This window comes from Danio rerio, chromosome 2 (genome assembly GCF_049306965.1).
Source record: "Danio rerio strain Tuebingen ecotype United States chromosome 2, GRCz12tu, whole genome shotgun sequence".
Lineage (NCBI taxonomy): Eukaryota > Metazoa > Chordata > Actinopteri > Cypriniformes > Danionidae > Danio > Danio rerio.
The window spans coordinates 7703972-7719638 of record NC_133177.1 but is presented as its reverse complement, the minus strand read 5'-3'; the positions used below and the strand labels follow the sequence as shown (position 1 = coordinate 7719638).

At 39.6% G+C, this 15667-nt stretch overlaps 2 protein-coding genes across 9 annotated transcripts in view; both read right to left on the bottom strand.

The window, feature by feature from the left end:
- Positions 1-15667, bottom strand: part of xpr1b (xenotropic and polytropic retrovirus receptor 1b) — a 573636-nt gene that overhangs the window by 171726 nt on the left and 386243 nt on the right. The window lies entirely within an intron of this gene.
- si:dkeyp-106c3.1 overlaps positions 1-15667 on the bottom strand; it is a 166327-nt gene that overhangs the window by 12817 nt on the left and 137843 nt on the right. For all 8 annotated transcript variants that reach the window (XM_073922994.1, XM_073923008.1, XM_021466774.2 and 5 more), the window contains 4 exons: positions 11072-11256; positions 6894-7096; positions 6187-6349; positions 7-116 (listed from right to left, as the gene is read on the bottom strand). In XM_073922994.1, coding sequence (XP_073779095.1) covers positions 7-116; positions 6187-6349; positions 6894-7096; positions 11072-11256 — 661 coding nt within the window. The remainder of the gene's footprint in view (positions 1-6; positions 117-6186; positions 6350-6893; positions 7097-11071; positions 11257-15667) is intronic.

The following is a 15667-nucleotide window of genomic DNA, read 5'->3' as shown; positions in this document are numbered from 1 at the left end:
ACGTACCTGCCAGCTGTGAGCAAACTGCAGCAGACCGCTTGTGTGAGATCCATCCGGCAGAAGTTGTTCATTAGAGCCTTCATTATCATTGGTTCCTAAAAGACCGCTGGACACACCTGAATAAAGCATTCATTCATGACGTATATTAGAATGACTCACCACAAAGAGCTGCTTGAACTCTTGTGCGCAGCAGTGGTTTTAAGCCCCATTAAACCCACGTTACAGCATATTAACAATACAACAGTGAGCACTGACATTTTAAGAAGCCTTGGTGGAAGCAGAGTCTTTCATTGACTTAAAAGAACATTGATTTTTCTTTTCCATAACCACAAAAAGGGTGTAGTGCTAGACCTTGAACTAAACCAGCCATTTCAGAGTTGAGTGAAATCATTTTAATGTCTGATTTAAAAAAGCATGAAGCACTGCAAATGGTGTACTCAGACCAGCAACAACAGGCTACTGACAAAATATGAATATGTTTGTATATTATAATAAACTTTAGTGTATATATATATATATATATATATATATATATATATATATATATATATATATATATATATATATATATATATATATATATATAATGCAAATGTTTGAGGCTAGTGTTCAGCGTCTTGAAAAATATCGAGTAAAATAATATATACTGTCATCATCACCAAGATAAAAAATATAATAATTAGAGTTACTAGAAACTAGTTAATAAAACAATTATGTTTTGAAATGTGTTTTAAAAAATCGTTAAACAGAAATAGTGGGGAAAATATACAACTGTGTATATACACTACCTGACAAAAGAACTGGTAGAACTGGTAGGAGCAACAAATAACTTGATTTCTAGGTGATCATTTGGTATCAGAAGTGGCTTATATGAAAGGCAAACCCCTCTAGATTACACTTATTTTACCAAAATAAAATATGATCATGCCTTGATTTTAAATTATTTAATTAGGACAGAAAGGTTATTTTTTTGCTTAGATCAGTGGTTCTCAAAGTGGGGGTCAGGACCCCCCGAGTGGTGGTGGGACAATGAAGGGGGGTGGGGGTGGGGGTCGCCTGGTGATTTCCAAAAATTGATGTATTTTTATTAAACCTAAGAACGACCATATTTTATCCATAACCTACTGAAAAGAAAATAGTCTTTTATAGTTACTATGTACTACATAGTTACTATGGTAGCCTATAGTTACTGGTTCTATTGATTTGCGATCCCTGGGCCCAGTTTTTCAAAAGAAATCCACTAGGATTTTGGATAATGGATTGGATCAAATCTTGAAAATGGGTTTTTCAAAAGAAAAAACAGATTACCTAATTGGATTAGATCACGTTTTCCGGATCAAACCTTCAGTTTGGGTTTTTCAGACCTTTTTTTTCATGATTTGAATCACTTTGATCCAAAAAATCTGGATTAAACTGATCCCATTAGAAGGGTGTATTCAACGTGGATTTGCCTGAAATGTAATGAAAACATTGAAAATGTATCAAGCAATACTATTTCTGTTTATAATTGGATCATGCAGTATCTTACAACTTATCATATTTATTCATTCATTCATTCATTTTCTTTTCGGCTTTGTCCCTTAAATAATCCGGGTTCCCCACAGCGAAATGAACCGCCAACTTATCCAGCACATTTTTATGCAGCGGATGCACCTCCAGCCGCAACTCATCTCTGGAAAACATCCACACACACATTCACAAACACACTCATAAACTACGGACAATTTAGCCTACCCAATTCACCTGTACCGCATGTCTTTGGACTGTGGGGGAAATCGGAGCACCCGGAGGAAACCCACGCGAACGCAGGGAGAACATGCAAACTCCACACCGAAACGTCAACTGAGCCAAGGATTAACCCAGCGACCTTCTTGCTGTTAGGCAACAGCACTACCTACTGCGCCACTGCTTTGCCCATATTTATTCATAAGGTTTTAATTGTATTTGTTCAACAATCAGGCTACAGTGATAAGGTAGGCTTTAACGTATTCAGCCTTTTAGTATAGGCCTCCAGCAAAGTAGAAAGAGTTTGGCCTCATAAAATAATCCCCCAAACAGCTGTCAAAATTTACTAAAAACAATACATTTTATTCTGTGACTAATTGATTTATATATATATATATATATATATATATATATATATATATATATATATATATATATATATATATATATATATATATATATATATATATATATTTATTTATTTATTTATTTATTTATTTATATTCATCACATTGGAAAATATGGTTTTATAAAAAATTTTATATTTTTGTTTTTAAAATATTTATTAGTGATGCATCCAATGATTAAAAAGAGACTTCATCTGGCAGAGGAACAACTGACTCTGACCAAACTGCAGAAAACCAAGGCCAGACTTGACCTCTTAAAGACTACGCTCAGACAAGCTGGTCTCTCCACATCAGATGAGGAAGTCTGAAATTATTGTGGAGTTTTTGAAATAAAGTCTTTTTTTCGGGCCTCAAGACTCTCTTGAGCTTGGAGAACTGCATCCATACATCTCTACAATGACTCAAATAACATTAATAAGGTCATCTAGAATAGCAAAGATTGTCAAATGGCAAAGCGTTCTTGCAGGACTCCCAGAGTTCATCAAGATTCTTTGGATTCATCTTCAATGCCTCTTTTATCGTACCCCAGACATGCTCAATAAATTTCATGTCTGGTGACTGGACTGGCCAATCCCTGAGCACCTTGACCTTCTTTGCTTTCAGGAACTTTGATGTGGAGGCTGACGTATGAGTACGCTATCCTGCTGAAGAATTTGCCCTCTCCTGTGCTTTGTAATGTAACGGGCAGCACAAATGTCTTGATACCTCAGGCTGTTAATGTTGCCGTCCACTCTGCAGATCTCTCGCACGCTCCCATACTGAATGTAACCCCAAACCATGATTTTACCTTCACCAAACTTGACTGAGTTCCATTAGAATATCGGGTCCATGCGGGTTCCAGTAGGTCTTCTGCAGTATTTGTGATGATTAGGATGCAGCTCAACAGATGAGTCATCAAAAAAATCTACCTTCTGCCGCTTTTCCAAATGATCAACTACAAGTCAAGTTATTATTTGTTGCTCTTACAACTGGGATCAACGACAAGACTTTTGCCAGGTAGTGTATATATACAACAGTGGCTATGTTTAATTTGAATCCTATCACAGATCTTTTCACATCTACTCTAAAGATTGTAATCTGATTCAGATATCCATTTATATGTGTTTTATAACAATTTCGATATTATCTTTGTTGTATAATAAAGATTAGGTTCTATGCAGATAAAACAGTTTTTGTTTTTGTATTTTTTAAGCAGGCTATAGAAGATGGAAGGAGTACTTTGGGCTTTAAAGAGGAAGAAAAGTGGAAAGGAGCTTCTAATGATATACTGTACCAGTGGAGGTATGGAAGTGTCTAGGAGAGAAAGCAGTGGACTTTCTAAAAAGATTGCTCAACAAGGTTTTAGAGCATAGGTCTCAAGTTGGATTCCTGTAGGGCAAAAGACTCTTTTGAACACCTTGATTAGTTGGATCAGCTGTGTTTGATTAGGGTTGGAGCCAAACTGTGCGGAGCTGCGGCCCTCCAGGAATCGAGTTTGAGACTAGTTTTAGAGAGTGAGAAGATGCCTGGGGAATGTAGGAGACGTGTACTGGTGCCTTTAAGACTTTTAAGAACAAGGGTGATGTGCAGAGTTGCAGCAACTACATAGGGATAAAGTTGATGAGTTATACAATGAAAGTTTGGGGAAGAGTTGTAGAGGCTAGGTTACTGAAAGAAGTAAATATTTGTGAACAGCAGAATGGCTTCATGCCTAGAAAGAGCACGACAGATGCAATTTTCACCATGGGAATGCTGACAGAGAGATGGCCAGAAGGAGCTGTGTTGTGTTTTTGTAAACATGGAGAAAGCATTTGCCAGGGTGCCAAGAGAAGAACTGTGGTATTGTTGCGGTAAAGGTCAGGAGTTGCAAAAAAGCATGTCAGTGTGGTGTAGGATATGTATGAGAGTAGCATAAAAATGGTGAGGTGTGCATTAAGGCAGATAGAGGAGTTTAAAGTGGAGGTGGGAATGCACCAGGGCACAGCTCTGAGTCACTTCTTGTTTGCAAAAAAGCATGTCAGTGTGGTGTAGGATATGTATGAGAGATGCATAAAGATGGTGAGGTGTACATTAGGGCAGATAGAGGAGTTTAAAGTGGAGGTGGGAATGCACCAGTGTGCAGCTCTGAGTCCCTTCTTGTTTGGTATGGTGGTGAACCAGGTGGCAGAGGAGGTCAGACAGGAATCCCCTTGGACAATGATGTTTGCTGATGACATGGAAAAATGGAGAGTTGGTAAAAGAAGTGAAGAAGAGAGTGCAGGCAGGTTGGAATGGATGGAGAAAAGTGTCAGGAGTAATGTGTGACAAAAGGATACCAGTAATAATAAATAATAATAATTCCTTACATTTATGGAGCGCTTTTCAGGACACTCAAAGTGCTTTACACATTTTTGGGAAATCTCATCATCCACCACCAGTGTGCAGTATCCACCTGGATGACACGATAGCAGCCATATTGCACCAGACTGCACTACGACTGATTTGTGGAGAGGAGAATGATGAAGCCAATTATCATATGGGGATAGTTAGGAGGCCATGATGGACAGAGGCCGGTGGGCAAATTTTGGCCAGGATGCCGGGGTTAAACCCCTACTCTTTTTCACAGGACATCCTAGGATTTTTTACGACCACAAAAAGTCAGGACCTCGATTTAACGTCTTATCTCACAGAGCAGTATAAAGTCCCCTTCACTATACAGGGGGATTAGGACCCACACAGACCACATGTTGAGCGCCTTCTGCTGGTCTCACTAACACCACTTCTGGCAGCAACCTAGCTTTCTCATTTGATCTCCCATCCAGGTACTGACCAGGCGCAGCCCTGCTTAGCTGCAGTGGGCAACCATGTGATAGTTGCAGAGAGCTAGCTGACGGCCAACAGGTAATAACAAATTAGTACTTGTTGCCAAGGGGAAGTTATGCAAGACAGTTGTTAGACCAGCTATGTTGCATAGTTTAGAGACTGTGGTGGAGTTGAAGGTAACGGATATGAAGATATTGGATTTCTTTGAGAGTGATGAGATTGTACAAGTTTAGGAACAAGCTCATTAGATGGACAGATCACATTGGACATTTTGAGAGGAAAGTTCTGAGGCAAGGCTGAGATGATTTGGACATTTACAAAGATAGTAAATATAGTGAGATGGATGGTTGGTTGGATGGATGGATAAAATATTGGTAAAAGGATGTTGGGAATGGAGCTGCTAGGCAGGAGGCAAAGAGAAAGACCAAAGAGGAGATGTATGGATGTGATTAATCAGGACATGGTGACGCAGTGGCACAGTTGGTAGTGTTGTCGCCTCCAGCAAGAAGGTCGCTGGGTCGAGCCTTGGCTGCGACAGTTGCATTTCTGTGTTCGCATGTTCTCGTTGCATTTGCGTGGGTTTCCTCCGGGTGCTCCGGTTTTCCCCACAGTCCAAAGTCTTGCGGTACAGGTGAATTGGGTAGGCTAAATTGTCCAAAGTGTATGTATGTGTGCGTATGTATGGGTTTCCCAGTGATGGGTTGTGGCTGGAAGGGCATCCGCTGTGTAAAAACATATGCTGGATAATTTGGCGGTTAATTCCGATGTGGCAACCCCATATTAATAAAGGGACTAAGCCGACAAGAAAATGAATGAATAAATGAGGACATGAAGTTAGTGAAAGTAGAGGATGCGAAGGATAGGGATACATTGAGGCAGATTATTCACTCTGGTGACCCCTGAAGGGAACAGCCGAAAGTACACATGGAGTGTCTGAAAATCAAAATATTTAATTTAGTTTTAAAAGTCTATTACTTTATTTCAGTGATTGCAAGACTGACACGTGCATCCCTTATTGTATTATATTAATTCTTTACAGATTTTCTTCGTTCACATTTCCAATTTTTTTCTTAATTCTTTCTTTATTTTATTTCAATTATATTATTTTTATGGCTAATTAAAATGTATATGTAGGTTACAGTGCATTTAAAACAAGTGCTTCATTAAGCAGCCTAATCAAATATGCAGACAGCCATTTTACATGCTTTATCATGCGCCTGCTAGTGCATATGAATATGATTGAAAAAGTAGTCTGAAAAGCTGATGATCTTACCATGAAGCCATCCATCTAGAATCACACTGCAAACCTCCAGATGATGGTCACATGATACCCAAAGTCCTCTCCCATTGGACACCTCAATGAAGTTCACGTCTTTTCTGACAGCCACTTCAGGGTTAGTGTATGGAACGTGTGTGACATGGCAATTAACTTCAACCTAAAATTGACAAGGTTTTAATAATAAAAATAATAATAATTCCTTACACTTATATAGCAATTATCGGGGGGGGGGGGGGGGGGGGGATCTCCTCATCCACCACCAGTGTGCAGCATCAACCAGGATGACATCAAGGCAGCCATATAGCACCAGTCCGCACACCAAACACAAGCTGATTGGTGGAGAGGAGACAGAGCGATGAAGCAAATTATGATATGGGGGTGGTTATGAAGCCATGATGGACAGAGGCTAGTGGGCAAATTTGACCTACATTCTACACTTACCCCTACACTTTTTTCGAAAGACAACCTTGAGATTTTTAACAACGGTGCTCACTGACAGCATAGTGTCCCCTTCACTATACTGGGGCATTAGGACCCACACAGACCGCAGTTTTAGCACCCCCTGGTCTCACTAACACTATTTCCAGCAGCAACCTAGCTTTTCCCATGTGGTCTCCCATCCAGGTACTGACCAGGTTAGATCAATTAGATCTGAAATAAGCCATGGAAGCATTACTAAACATTAACAAAACAACATGCACCTCTCCATTTGCGTGGATTGCAGTCGTTGTGTTTTGCATTTGCATCACAAGCGAGCGACGTTTGAATCTGCCTGATTTGAGAGCGATGCTGAAGGTGTTCTTTGTGACATCAGCTGCAAGGATGAAGTCACAGGCAGCAGGGAGCTGGAACAGATGTCCATCAAATGACACCAAATAGACATCTGCCACTAGAAATGCCTGATCTGCACAGAGAAAATACAAATCAAATCAGGCCTTTATTTGTCACATACCCCTTCGTATAGTGAAAATGAACCCCACGACCATACACAAACATCACAATTTTTAGGGGAAGACAGGTCACAGGAGGTAGCATTAAGAAAAGGAACTAGGATACATTTCAGGAGAGGGAGGCAAACAAAACTCCCTCTCACCTTGCTCTTGAATTAGGTCAATGTGAGACCAGGGTGAAAAAAAAAGCCCAGCAATTCATAAATAAACACAAAGATATGACACAACATTGCCATAGGGGATGGGAACAAGGGGTGTGGATATAGAGCGCTGAGGGCGGGCAGTCATCTGGTCCTGCAGCCATGGGGCGCTGGTCGCAGACCCGCCTACCCCCTCCAGTAGGTGAAAGCACGCAAAGGTGTGGGATGAGGGGCTAGGTAGTGAGTGTTTATCTGTAGCTGTGTATGTGTGTGTGTAAGCCTGTAGAGTCCAATAGGTGTCCATAACAGGGAGCAGGAATTTCAGAGCATCCCTTTATCTTTCTATCTGGGAGAAGTTGTTTTTCTCCAATTCGCTTGGATAGCAGAGCACGGAGAGCCTCAGAGATAGAATAAGATGAAGACAAGAGGAGCTAGCAAGGACAGATATGGGGCGGAGAGGGAAAAAGTGTGACTGCCATCGCCGAGAGCCAAAGAAAGATACAATGACAGATGTAGATAAATATGAAGAAAACATTTCTCAATTCTGAGAAGATCATATTACTTGAATATCAGTCGTTTATTAGTATAGATTGATGCAACACAAGCTCATTGGGGTATACAAGCCCAAGGCTACATTTTTGGAAAACACCAATAAGTGCCATAAAACAAACAATATGAGTTGGTATTACATCACCGACAACTTCTGTTCCTTTTTGCACCACTACTTACTTCTGAATGGATTTTTTCCAGGTGTGATCAGTTTGCTTGGTAGCTTTCCTTGTATGGCAAAGGACAGATCCAGCAACCAGGTAAAACAAACTCCCCCAAAATACTGTTTGATATCATGGTAAAAGCATGTGGCTGTGACATATTATTCTTTTTGTGAAGTTTATTTATACTAATTTCGAGAGGATCACGTGCTTATGATTGACCACAGCTGGTCCCACATTAGCTAACACCAGATTTACCAATCAGATGATTTCTAACACACCATAAACAACTAGAGTTTCTTAACTTAGTTATCTTCGTCTTGAAAAATCCCCCCTTGCACCCCTACTCCTCCTTTTTCCTAGATAGGGCAGCACAGAGGCCCAGTGGTTAGCACTGTTGCCTCACAGCAAGAATGTCACTGGTTTAAGTCTTTACCAGGCTAGTTGACGTTTCAGGGGGAAGTTTACATGTTTCCTCCAGGATCCCCGGTTTCCTTCCACCGTCCAAAGACATTTTTTACAAGAAGAACTTGCAAATAGTATGTGTACGAAAACATGGCCCAGTGACACATTTGAGATTGTCTAAAATGTACACAGTGGGCCCTAGTGGATTTGTGGATAAATGCAAGCAGACGTCACCTCAGCCACGTATTTTACAGTTCCACAAAATGTAGCCCTGGGCACGTATCTTTAATGAGACTGGGTTAGATTCATTCCTTCTTCTTTATGACAATATTCCTTAAAGTCAGCATGATACGTAAGTTGAGATTTTACTTTTTATCTTACGCCTGTTTCAGACCACAAGCACGAGCAGAGCTTGAGCAGCACATCTTTTTTCGGCATCCAGTTAACAGATTAGAAGTAGCGTATCAGTGCAGAGCATGAGCGTCGCTGAAGCAGCAATATTGAGATAGTTTTGCAGCTGATTCTATTTTTGCAGCAATACTCACACTCAATTAAAGTGACAATACATTGAAAATTACCAAAAACAGCATTGAACGACAGTAAAAAGTAGCAATTTTACCCAATAAATGCATCGACAATATCCACTGATTTGTATATATATTTAATTAAATGAACTTAAATTATTAAAAAAATGCAACAAATAATTTTTTGGGCCCAACTACAAAACCCAATTCAAAACAATTTTAGTATTAATTTTGCTTAAGTTGCATGTAAAAATATCATTATAACTGTATTGTATAGACCATTTTAATGTGGTCATGGTATTGGTCCATGAAAATTTTCTGCTTGTTGTCAAATTATTTCATAACAGTAACACGAGGCAATTCAATCCCAGCATTACATTAAAACACCTGCCATATGATTATTTAGCAATATTTGGACTTTTTTGGATTCTCGAAAACTATGGAAATTAAAAATGTAAAACAGGAAATACGTTAGGACTGTTGTTTTTGTTTACATCCCTCAAAATGTTCAATAAATATTACTGTAATTATAGCCCGCCTGCATCATCCTGACAATCAAAAAAAAATGACACGATATCAAAGACGATTGTCTTCTGACTGAGTGCACCTTAAAAGTCAAGAAGGGCACGCTTTATAGAGCTTGAGAAGCATACAGTTCTTTCGGATCAAAACAATTTGTAAAATAAAGACTTGCAGGTCAACGAAATGGCAAAGGATGAAGTTGCCGTGACCCTTGGTGCAGATGAATGATGTAAAAAAGTTTTTAAAAAAAGTGTATTTATTTATAGAGACAGGCAGGCAGGCAGGCGAGCAGGGTAGGGCAGGGCAGGCAGGCAGGCAGATATGTGGATGGATGGATGGATGGATGGATGGATGGATGGATGGATGGATGGATGGATAGATTGATGGATAGATAGATGGATGGACAGGTAGGTAGGTAGACAAACAAACAGACAGAATAGATTTATCAGATAAATTGATCAGTGCAAGCTGCCGGTCCATTGTGCACTGCTGAAGAAGTGAAGCAGGCTCTGATTCTGTCAGTTGTAAAAGTTGTAAACCTCTAATGCTATGTTCACACCAGACTTGGAAGAAGAGTCAAGCGCGAGTGATTTACATCTTAAGTCAATGCAAAGACGCAAATAGACATCCTGCGGCGCGATATGGGTGAATGAGGCAGCGCGAATGACGCGATTCACACGAATGAAGCAACGCGAATTGAGCATTTTGCACAATTGAATTGAATCACTCAAGTTGGAAAATCTGAACTTCAGTGGACATTCTCGCTGCGTTCACCAATCAGGAGCTATCTCTTGCTTTGATCAAACTGGGCTTGGAAGCACCGCTGAAAGCTTCAATCATCCAGGTTAAGTTTCTGGAGGAGTTGATGAACTCACAGAGCTGGGTACACTTCTGAAAGGATCTAGTGGATTTAGACACGGCTCCAAATGGATCGACACTGTTTTTCATCCTTCATAAAGCACATAAACACAGCTATTCGCTCAATAAAATTCATGTTAGCCATTTAGCAACAAAGCTACAGTCACCAGGCAGACAGAAGCCCTGGCCATGATGCAAATTAGCATCTATTGCTCAGTGAATTTGACATGCAAATGAAGCGGATTTAATGCGCGAATGAAGCGAGTAAACTCAAAATGTCCACATGTCTATTTACGTCCGAATAGCATGCGGTGTCTGGTGTGAACACAGCTTATGACAGGGGTGCTCAACCCTTTTCCTGGAGATCTACTTTACTACAGAGTTGAGCTCCAACCATGATCAAACACACCTGAACTAATTAAGTAGGACCTGAACGGCACTTGATAATTACAGGCAGGTGTGTTGGATATGTTTTGCAACTGAACTCTGCAGGAAGGTAGATCTCCAGGAACAGATTTGAGCACCCCTGCTCTAACACTTCCTTTCTTCAGCTGAACACAGAAGAACATTTTTTGGAAGGATGTGCAAGTAAACAATGGCAGATCTTTCACTTTTCAAAAAATGTGTTCTCATTAAACTGTAATTTCAGTCTCGTGAATGGAAAATGCATCTAAAGTAAGAAATTCCCAGAGGTCTTGATTAACTTAATTAGTGGTCTAGAACTGGAAAACATGTGTTAGACATGAGTCGTGTTGATTCACGTGACTCACAGTTGGCTGGACTGTCCATTATCCTCCTCTTGAGCCGATAGAGCTCTGCTGTCGGACTCATAGAGTTCAAGGCCAGGAGAGGCTTCAGGACAAACTCCTCCAGGAGAACTTCAGTCATACCAGCATCCTTCACCATCAGCCAGGGGCCCTCAGGAAGAGGCACTCTTAACATCAGCTCACCCTCACTGGAGCAACAAATGAGTGTAGGGAAAAAAGACCATTTCTGTTAATATTTTGCATTTCAGTATAGATCAACCTTACTGTAAGTGGAAATCAGTGGCACTTATTCAACCTTTGACTATATTGATCACTTTTTCGAAATATAACCATAGGAGTTTGTACTAAAAATATGCCCCTAACTATGTTTACATGGACATCAGTAATCAAATTATGTACTTTAATAAGACAATAATATGATTAAGGTGTTTATATGAGTTGCTTTTAAAAAAATTTCCTAAATGTTATAGTACATAGATTGATTATAGTGGTGTTTCAAGAGTTCACACTTAGCTGATGATTGGTAATAAGCTAGTTTGGCATACTGTCCCGGGAGAGAGCCCCGAGCTCAAAAGATCCTCGAGCCTGGAGCTCCCTCCCATTGCAGGGTAAGAGGGGAGTTTGAGCTCGGGTAGATCTCGATAAACCCCCCCCTCCTGTTGCGTAAGGATGGCTAAGGTGATGTGTTGCTGACGGAATTGAATTTGGTGCTAATTTGGTTTAGTCAATTTACTTAAGTCTCATGTTTTTGGGAGTGTGGGAGGAAACCGGAGGACCCGGGGAAAACCCACGCAAGCATGGGGAGAACATGAACTCCACACGAAAATGCTGTCCGGTTGGGTAGATTCCCGAGTCGGAGGCATTTTTTTGCTGTGAGGCCACAGTGCTAGCCACTGGGCCGCCGTGCTGCCCTGTAGAAAAGAGGAGGAGAAGGGGTGGAAGGGGGGATTCTTCAAGACAAAGATGACTAAAGGTACGATGTTTGGTTATTTATACTGGGTTAGGAATAGTCTGATTGGTGGTACGTACATTAGCTTGACTCGGGCCAGCCGTGTCAATCATAAGCACGTGATCCTCTCGAAATTAGTTTATGAATAAACTTCACAAAGTGCTTAAGTAAATGGACTTAATTACTTTACTTAAGTTTTTTTTTGGCTACTTTGGACTTGTACTGAGTATTAAAAATATAAGCAACTTTTACTCTCTACTTAACTACATTTTTGATTGAATATATGTACTCTTTACTCCATTACATTTGAACGGACGCTTATTGTTACTCATTACATTGTGATTGGCTGCGTCTGAAACCGCCTACTACTCAGTAGGTACTGCATTTGAATTTAAACGTACTACTCGGCCGTTAGAAAAGTACGTTCTATACAGTATGAATATGAAAAGTATGAATGGAATTCGGACGTACTACATCCATCATTTTGTCATGGTCACGTGACGTACCTGCGTCATTTGCGTCGCTTCAGTCCCATTCATTAATTCGCTCGCAGGGCATTATGGGATAGCGCAGCATGCATGGGATGCGCACTCCAGAATCTCGCCGCAAGTAGTAAGTCATCCGGGTACTTCTCGCATACTGTTTTTCGAATTCTATGAATTCTGACAAACTACTCGGCTCGCATACTGATTTTAGCATACTGTATAGTATGAAAGTATGCGGTTTCGGATGCAGCCATTGTGCGCTACAAGTCGGCTTCTTTATCTACCATGGCTAATTTGTTGGGCGGACGAGGCGATATCGCCATCTGCAGGGAGCTGAAGGTACCTGAATGCTATTTATGAGCTAAATCACGTGAACGTGCATTAGCAGCTTGCCTAATACCAGGTCATTAATCAGCAACATGGCTGCAGTAAATGATAAAGCCGAAGTCTGCACATCAAGCAGTGCCAGCACTGATGACTATTCATGGCCTTATCTGAAAGAAATTTTTCATTTGCGGATATGCAGAATGGCTCTTAAAGGATGCAGTGTCTACTTTGTTTGCCACGAACCACGAAAAAAAGTGCTTTTAAGAATTTATCATCAAATTTAAAAAAACACATTGAAGTAAGAGTCTATTCAATGCTAATTTAATGTGAATTTAATGCAGTTACTGATATGGCAAAAAACACTGCGACATGACTATGTTTTAGCCAAATTTTTTTTTTTTGTGCAACGTAAAGAATGTATCACTAAAATTATACATTTTGCATCAGGTGCATTTAGCTGTGAGTTTGTGATGTATTTTTCATTGACTTTATATGTAGTTTACTTAGTTGAAAAATAACACTGCTCCTCTTTGTTTAGTTTTATTACAGAGAAAACATCCTAATCAATTGAAAAACTACTCAAAATAAAAGAATTGCCCCCCTTTGAGACTGAGACGTGAATCGCATGAAAATCAGCTCTAAAATTGTTTTACTACGTTTTACTACTTTTTTTTTTTTTTTTGAGAAATAGTTTGTGCCTTTTTTGAACATTTGAGTTTGACTGAGACTTTTTGTTCTATATTTTTTTTAATCTATTTTGTTCTGCCATTTTGAAACAATGAGGTGTTAAATTTAATTTCTATATTAGGAAATGAAACCTTTCTTGGTGTTTCCTTGAGCCTCTTTTAAAATTGTTCTTTTAAAATTGGATACTTTCATACTTTTACTCAAGTTTTATTGGAATTGGTGACTTGTAATTTTTACAGTAAGGTATCTGTACTTTTATTCAAGTATGGTTTTCAGGTACTCTGATTGATTAATGTCATTACATCACCATGGTATCCAATGGTTTCCTCCAGAGTTTTTAGTAATTTCAGGTTTTTGTTAGATTTGTTTCACCTTCAGCAGCAGTTCAGCAGTTCCTTTCATTCAGCAACATTTCATTTCAACAGTTCACACTTAGCTGATGATTGATAGTAAAGCTAGTTTGGCGTGCTGTCCCAGGAGAGAGCCCTGAGCTTATAAGATCCTCGAGCCCTGGGCTCCCTCCCGTTGCAAGGCGAGAGGGGAGTTTGAGCTCAGGTAGATCTCGATGACTCCCCTTCTTGCTTGTTGAAGCTAAGTGTCGGATATGTATGCTGAAAGGTGTACTCAGAGTTTAGCTAATGTATTTTGATTAATTGTTTAGAGTGCTTGTTTTTGAACTGTGGGAGGAAACCGGAGGACCCGGGGAAAACCCACGCGAGCATGGGGAGAACTAGCAAACTGGTTTGGAAAGGAATTAAACCAGGGGTATTCTTGCTGTGAGGCAACAGCGCTAATCGCTGGCCACCGTGACGCCCTTTGAAAGGAGGGAAAGTAGGGTTGGGTGGGGGGGTTTCTTCAAGACGAAGATATTGAGATGACAAAAGTCTGGTTATTTATTGTGAGTTAAGGATCGTCTGATAGGATAATCAGTCATTAGCTTAAGTTGGAACAGCTGTAAACAATCATAAGCACGTGATTCTCTCGAAATTTGTTTATGAATAAACTTCACTTATGCCCCACATCCATGACAAACTCTAAGGTATTGGATGCAAGTATGAAGCAGGCCCAGATTGGCTAATCGGGAAGACTGGGAGAATTCCCAATTTTGACCATAGCCTCACTCTTTTTATTCATTATTTTGCCACAGCTCCACTTTTTTTTTTTTTTCTCACAGCCCCGAGAGCAAAATGCAGCCTGCAGGTTAATGATGACATAACTATCATTCGAGCCCAAACAGCGGCACCTGAGTGAATATACGAATTCGAATAATTAATATGAATGAATATTACACCTGCTCAATGAAAATCAGATGATTCACTACATTAATAAATGTGACATAACTTGATCCAAAATATAAAAAGAGGAGAAAAAGATTAAGCCTTTGATAGAAAGTAATACTGTGGTTAAAAGAGTTTTGCGGATAACAGTGCAGTTTTTATTCCATTCGCACTAGCATAACAGCGCCATTAAGGTTCAGTGGTCAGCACATTGCGTTACGATGCTGCCGACTCAAGTTCGAACTTCACCGGAGTAATTTGTTTTCCATTTTTAGTGATATATAATACTGTTTGGGTTACTTATGTAGGTGTACATATTTTATTTTTATTTTTTGTGTGACCACCGTTACAAAGCACTGGATATGTAGAAAGAATTTTACACAGAATATATATTCAGATATTGCAATTAAGGACATTGTGATGTTTTAAAGAATAGTGTTGGAGATTTATCTACCCGTTATTGTTCTCATATTAACGAAAAACATTTGAAGTTCTAAAGCAGCTGTTACCTTGAAAAAGACACGATAGTGTCATCAGAAACTGAATTTTAAATGAGGATTTTTTAATATAGTCAGTCATAAACTGAGGTGAGCCTGTCTAAGGTTTGAAACTCCAATGCTGAAAAGAAGTCCCACTCCAGCTCTCATAAAATAATCCCCCAAACAGCTGTAAAAAATGACCAAAAACAATCAATTGTATTCTGTAACTAATTGATAAATATATTCATCACAATGAAAAATAGTTTTGTTTAAAATATTTATTAGTGATGCATGCAATGATTGCAGAATAAACATAAAAATGCAAAGAATGGCAATGACTGATTTTTAAAATCATTTTCAACAATTGCAAAGAGAGAATGAAAGGGCAGAAGCAC